We start from the raw sequence: 7,485 nt of genomic DNA on the forward strand, positions 1-7,485 counted from the left end.
AGTCATATTTCTGGGGTAAAAATGATTTTTTATAACAAAAGTACTGAATGGTAACCTAACATCAACTTGAGGATAAAAGGAATGGCGTTTAGCATAATCATATTATCATCATCTCCCCTTATTTACGTAGCAATATCTTTTATTGTTTGCTCGGTAATGACAATAAGCGGTTTTGCAGAGGATGATTACTTCTTCATGGAAGCTGATTCTTCACCTGATGTTTTCTGTCTTTCTATTTTCTCTTCTCAATTTTTGTAGTATTTCAATGGCTTTTTAGGCTTGATTAGTTTTCTTTTCTTAATTTTGTGTTTAATAGTTCGAATATTTTTTCATATTAAACTGATATCACTGAATTTAAAAAAAAATGTTTGTCAGTTTATTTTTTTAATCAACAACTATTCGTATAACAGAATAAAAACATTTTGTAAATAGCATTTAAAACATAATTTATAATATGTATCAAAATTAGCTAGTAGGAGTCTTTTTAAATTTGTGTCGACTCTGTTAGTCTTCTAATAATTGGGTGACTGACTTCCTTATTTAGAATCTTTTAAATGGAATGTCACTTCTGAATCTGAAATAAAGTATTGAAAAAATTCAACACTATTAATGAATATAATGCCTCAGCAATACTCTAAAGAATTCAAGTATTTTATACTTACAAAACCCTAGGCTGGATATCGGGTTTACGAACGTCAATGAAACTGGACAACCTATATGAAACAGTTGACAATAAAAGTTTGCGCGTAAGTATTCATAACTATTTTGCTTGATTTTAATTCATTGGGATACGAAACAAGAAAGATGTCTTACCAAGAATGGTCGACATCTCTGTACTTTCGTCTTTTTGATAGGTAAATGACAATAGAAATAACCGTCAGATTTACAAAAAGAATACTACAAATGATGATAGCAAGTTTCCATTTGTTTATCCTGCAGTAATATTCGTTCACACGATCTTCACAGTCAAAAATAACAATGCAGGGATCTGGCGCACATTCATTTATATCTGTATGATAAAAAAAATGCATGCTTTTTTTTTAATTTGTAGGAATGAAATCATAATGTATGTTTTGAAACACATTTGAATAAAATTATCTGTTTTCAATAAATTTTTCTCCACATATTTTTTGTTATTTTTTGTTCTTGTTTTGAGTTTTTATCTAAGTTTGTTTATATTCATACCTATGTCACATATTGTCCCTGTATACCCCGCTCGACAAGAACAAGTGAACTGGTTAATGAGATCGTTACAGGTACCCGAATTCATACACGGGTTACTGGCACACTCATTGATATCTGGAAACAGAACAAAACATTTTAAACCTAAAAAAAATGATGTGATTCCCCACAAATCTTTAAAAGACATAAGACAAACAAACAGTGTTTGAACAAAAGTAAAAAGATTACCCATTTCACAAACGGAGCCAGTAAAACCCGGAACACATGAGCACTGGAACTGATTAATCTCATCAATACATGAGCCATTGTTCTGACAAGGAGAGCTGGCACATTCATCAATATCTGTTTGAAATAAAAGACAGCCTGGTCAGCAGACAAAATACATTTCCTTATGTTTTTTTAACTAAAATAGAAGTAGCTACCTGTATGGCAAACTGTGTCGGTCATTTTTTTGGGGGGTAATAATAATAAACTCCACATAAACATTCCTTTTAAAAATTTTATCACTTTATCCAAATAGTATCCTTAGTTTTTTTTTTTTATACTTTTAATAACAGAAATATTTATGATGCTATGGTTTATAAATCTAATGTATTCGACCAAGGACAAAAACTCTCCCCAATTTTAGCATCTCTGATGATGGTTATGTTTGTTTCCTCATTTTTTATTCTTAATTAAGATTATAAGTTAATAGTTGTGTATCTGTATTTTCTTTATAATACGAACCTGTTTCACACCTGTGTCCCGTGTAGCCAGGTAAACAGTTACACCTGTAATTCTGAGTGATTCCTTGTCGTACACACGTGCCACCATTTGTACAAGGAGAACTCACACACGGACTCACGTCTGTGATTGATACACGTGATATCATATTAAATTGTCAAGAATATAAAAAATCAATATGAAATGTACGATCGTAAAGATTGGTCCAAATTTACTTACCATTTACGTTGATATTTAAGCACCTTGATTCGCTGGTTTTCCTGCCAAATTTAAAATTTCCATTGATTTTCTTATCTAATTTAAATGTTCATAGCTATAAATACAACATGTTTAGTCTATTTAATGAAAGAGGTAATTTAAACAAAAAAAAATTGTTGGTTATTTTTAATCATAATGCATACATATGAAAACTTGTCATTAAAGCTTAATACCCAAACGTGTCCTCGGCTAGAGCACAAACAATGTGAGATCCTACTTGGTTCTGTTGAGGTATCCAGGAAGTGCTGACAAAGTATGTTCCAGGTCTGGAGGAGACAGTCTGTAGTGATGAATAAGTCATACCGGCAGGTGAAGTGATGTCCATCTTTGTAATTCTGTTATGGAGTAAAACATTCAAGCTTTGGGCTTCATAGAATTTGATCACGTGATCAAGTATGTTTATTTTTGAGAGAATTTTTAACATTGTTGTTTATTTCTTAATAATATTCACCTTCTACTATCTGAAGCATAAAAGGACACGTGGAATGCTTGTAATATGTTTGTCTGTAAGGTTGTACCAGCAGATGGAGTGGGGCTGACAAACACTGGTTTGTCGTTGCATCTTCCAGACAGTGGTGGCGTTTTAATAAGAAACTGAAAGGAATCATTGCTATTTACATACAAGTTACCTCATGAAATTCTTTCCTCTGTATTTAAGAGTGAAAATCAAAAGCTTTATAACTTGAACGTAGGGATATTGGACCCATAAAAAAGGCTTTGCTGTAGAAGCACAATATATCGGATCTAAAATAATAAGATTTTGCTCAACTGCATTTTGCTCTCTAACTGACAAGTCTTTGCTCGAAAAATTTCATTTTAGTCAATAACAGGGGAAAAAGTCATTTTATGAAGTAAATATTTTATACTGATTACCTGTAATGTAACGGAAGATATGGGAGTGTTCGGTCCGTAGGCAGTACTACCAATAGAAATCGTCGATTTTGGGAAATCTTCCATTGTGACAGCTACAGCAAAGATCCCATTTTGTGTGTGATTAGATGGGAATTTAATAGTGCAGGTTCTCTATTGCAAAAGAAGTTTAGGTAAAATCATTGCATGCAATGCAAAGATAATTGAAACATGCAAACAAACAAAAGTTATATCTTACACTATCGATAGTAGCAGCAGGCAGTGCATTACATATAGAGGCACATTCTGTTCCAGTTGACCAGCGACATCGAATGTCATCCCCGTCGGCATCAGCAACAGGGATTCGAATGTCACTTTGACAGTTGTATTGTACTCTGGTGAGAAAAAAATAACGCAATTCATTCAAATATAAAATTAATAATAATCAAAAATGTTTGAAAATAACAACTATGCAAAGAAAACTATTATTAAAAACATTATGTCTATATAGTTTCTTGTCTTGATATTTTTAATATGTACATACATATACATAGGTTTTCCTGTTGTAATTGGGCTAGTATTTGGTTTGTGAGTATCACTTCTTTGTTTTAAATTAACTATTGTTCCAATAGACCAACTACCTCCAGGTCGATTACTTAATGTCACCCATGCACCGCCAGTGAACCTTAAGGGCATGAAAGCAATCGAAATCATTTTTAGCCATCATTGGTATTTATTCAATATTACAACATCTAATCTTTTTGTGAGGTATATTAATTTTAACGATGGATATGGATTGATTAAATACAGACTTACTCAACTTTGAATGGACCAGGGCCTGGAAATGTATATGTAAAAGTTCTCTCCCCTTGTTCCCAGTTTCCAGACACACTAGCACCAGTGCAGATATAATTGACATTGTCAAGGCTTACAGCTGGAGTGCATCCAGATGTACATCGCCAGTACGTTGTACTCATTCCAGTTACAAGTTGTCCTATACGAGAAGTATTGCATCCTGGCCCCGCTCCATACCTCCAACCAAGTCGAAAGGAAAACTGGACCTGTAACAAAAAAATACAATTCACACATTAAGTATTACATGTATTTATTGTGTGAACATTTGATTCTTTAAAAATTATGCTTTTCTTTTACAGAATTCAAGAGTAAAAGTTCACATATTGAAAATGTACTGGAATTAAATTAATTATAAATCCTTGATTTTTTTCGTAAAAAAGAAAAAAAATGCAAAAATAAAACACAAAAGTGCAAGACGTTAAGGTGAATAATATATATATATAACATGACACGCCTCATATCCATTTCCTGTTGATTTCCAACTTATTGTGCCTCCCCGAAAGTGGTCAGCCTTTGTTACATAAAGTAATTGCAAACCTAAGAAGTAGAGAAGTAAAGCCTTGATTTGCATTTTGCTAACTTACTAAATTTCTTAAATTTTTACCCTTATTTATACTATGGTGCTTTTTTAGAACACTCAATCGAAGTCCAGTAAAGACGGAAAACTGATAAATTATTTACATTCGTTGATGTGTTTTTTTTTCTTTGAAACAAGGAACAAGGAAGCCTCAAAGAAATAATGCCCACTTGTACTTGCTATCTGAATGTCAGGTTGCCATGAACTGATTCATTGTGATAAAATTGACCCAATTTGATTGAGTAGAAGTAGATGAATTTGTCAAAATTATGTATTTCACGGATTTTATCAATTCCTTTTTATTTGAAACTAGCATTTATACATTACTTGGTAATAGTAGATTTATTTATTTTTTCATTATTTCTTAATATTTTTTTCACAAGATTTTATGAAACCATTTGTGTTTTTTTTTACATGATTGCATCAAAGTATTTTTGCGAAAGAGCGATCAATTCTTTCACAAAATGATTCATTTTTACAAATACTCAACAAGGGTCTCTCTAATAATAATCAAGAATTTGAATGTGAGTTGTTGAAATGCAAGACAAATTTAGAGCTCCAAATCTTTATGTAAACAAGGACCATGTCATTTGTTTGGTTATATATAGGTTTATATACAAATATATGTTCATTCAAAGTATATATTGATTTGCAGAATTTTATACTGTAAACCAACTATTATTCACGAGCAGGAAATAATCGTGAATTCTGCGACCTATTCTAACTTGCGAATATTAATTGACGCGAACCATTCAATTTCCAGTAGTATTTGAAGAGAACGTTTCCTCTGGCGAGAATATAAATTGTCGCAGTATGATTTTGAATAGCCGAATCGCGAATAAAAGATGACACGAATAACACAATGGTTAACAGTAATAAATATAAAAATATAAATATTTCTATATGGAAACAAAAACAATACACGACCCTTTTTTACATTATAAAGAACTTTAAGTTCTGTATCTCCTTTGTTAACCAACAAATGATGTTCACAATTTTGCCAATCATTTAGATGATGCCCAAAGTAGGACTTATAAATAGTAGAATTGGTTTAAATAATTCAGTTGAAACTGTGTCTATGCTCCTTTAGAAACAAAATACATACATGTTTTGAAAATAAGTGTCTTTCTTATCTTTTAAAAAACTATTTTTTATTTCACTTTCGTTAGAAGGGCAATGGACTGTAAGAATCATGATAAATAAAAAGTCTTATCATTGACAGAACATGAAAGGGAAGTTTTTGTTGTTTAAAAGGGTACAAACCGCTTAAAGGAGTGAGCCAATCAGTCTCCTTATTGATTTACATCAATGCACTGTCATTCCAAGTATATATTTCTAGACTTGGGAAACGCTTAAAAACACATTAAGGCAACTTCGTATTTTGCTTATTTTTAAGATTTTACACATGTTTTAACTTTATCGGAAAGAAATGTCGATTGCCATTTCATTTTCGTTATGTTCATCACTAGATTATCACTTTATATTAAACTTATTTATTAAATCTCTACTGATTTTTCACCATATAAAAGTAAATCGATTTGTTTTGAATATTTCCCGAAAATCACCGTAAATAAACCGATTCCCTGCAAAACTGTTTGAGACTGATTCCCTGCAAAAAAAGTACTTTTTTTATGAACTGATTACACCTATTCGGAACGCTTGACATTTTCATTCAACTTACGACAAACTTAAAAATGTTCCGAATAAACCCATGAATTTTCATTAATGAATTGAAATGCATCGCGTCAACTGGTCCTATATCAATCAAAAAGAACCAGTTTACTGGCAGCGAACGACAACAGAAATGGTGTGCAAAAATTTCTAGTAAATGTCAATAATGCGTAAAATTACTTTCATTATTTTATAAGTAGAAACTCGGATAATGAACTGATTTATTGATAATAAAATATATACATTATAACAGTAACTTGATCCGAAGGGTAATTATCACGTCGAGTTCATGCGGATCAGTAGATCTAACGAGACGCGAAGCGTCGAGTTAACGTTTGATTTGATCCGCGCCTGTCAACGAGACGTGATAGACTCTTCCGACAATCTTACTGTTATGATGATAAATTTATAATATACCCCCTTATAACTAGCTAAATACAGCAGAATAAAACTTTAGAGATCAATTGTATAATATTTATCCATAAAACAAAGCATAATAACAAGGGACTTTTTAACGTGCAAGAAAAATAAAGTCATGTTTTTGCGTACTACGTCATCAGTTTCAGAGTGGTGATGTGGATTCAGAAAACCACAGTGTGGTGATCCGGAAAATCGGATCAAACTCTGTAAAATTAACAATAACAAAAAACAAGGAAATTGATGGGTATATAATAAATTGGAATTCCTTTCATGACTTTAGTCTGTTTTGTCGTATTTTTACTCTTTTCCTGTTGGAATTTAACATTGTTACTGAATACAGTATTGAATATAATTTTTTTTTCAAATTTCTTGCTTGTATCGGTATAATAAAAAAGTTAAAGTATATCATTTTAGACAAAATTTACGCCTCGGGAAATTTGTGCTCTGTATATATTATCTTTACCTCAACGATATACTTCAACTGTTTAATAAAAGCCCAGAAAAAATATCTGTTACAACTTACAAACAAAACATATTGTAAGTTGTACAAAGATATTATGTTTTTTTTTTAATATTACTACAAAATGCATATATACAGCCATTATTATATATTGGATCAATCCTAAACAATCTCTAAGAAGCTACTCTTTTCGGCCAATAATTATCACCGGATATCGAAGTTACTCATTTGATATTTGAGTTTTTGAATCAAAAAATTAACTGACCATAAAAGTTATCAGGTGGTATGAGATTTGATCAGCAGTGGTTGTTCACTCCTCCATGGCAACTGATTCAAACACCAATGTTTTGGAAGTCTGAGTTTGCTCTGTTCCTATTTTGTAATGTTTAATGGTCTTAATTGTGTCCGTTATCTCTCCATGTTTTATGTTTATCTACTGGATGAGACCTTACCCATCTCTGAGAAATGCTAGATTTGAGTGTGATGAAAG

At 31.7% G+C, this 7,485-nt stretch overlaps 1 protein-coding gene across 1 annotated transcript; it reads right to left on the reverse strand.

Annotated features, from left to right (window-relative positions):
* Positions 1-436: 436 nt before the first annotated feature.
* On the reverse strand, positions 437-4,438 carry LOC134271655 (integrin beta-like protein A). The gene is made up of 13 exons (XM_062753861.1): positions 4,313-4,438; positions 3,829-4,073; positions 3,557-3,697; positions 3,272-3,407; positions 3,037-3,186; positions 2,615-2,757; positions 2,337-2,498; positions 2,125-2,165; positions 1,909-2,028; positions 1,186-1,524; positions 814-1,009; positions 663-713; positions 437-574 (listed from the first exon to the last, which is right to left on the reverse strand). The coding sequence occupies exons 1-13, from the start codon at positions 4,436-4,438 to the stop codon at positions 541-543; spliced, it is 1,884 nt and encodes a 627-aa protein (XP_062609845.1). The 3' UTR covers positions 437-540.
* Between the last annotated feature and the right edge of the window lie 3,047 nt (positions 4,439-7,485).

This window comes from Saccostrea cucullata, unplaced genomic scaffold (genome assembly GCF_032062105.1).
Source record: "Saccostrea cucullata isolate Sc308-1 unplaced genomic scaffold, CSIRO_AGI_Scuc_v1 ctg2103, whole genome shotgun sequence".
In the NCBI taxonomy this organism is placed as follows: domain Eukaryota; kingdom Metazoa; phylum Mollusca; class Bivalvia; order Ostreida; family Ostreidae; genus Saccostrea; species Saccostrea cuccullata.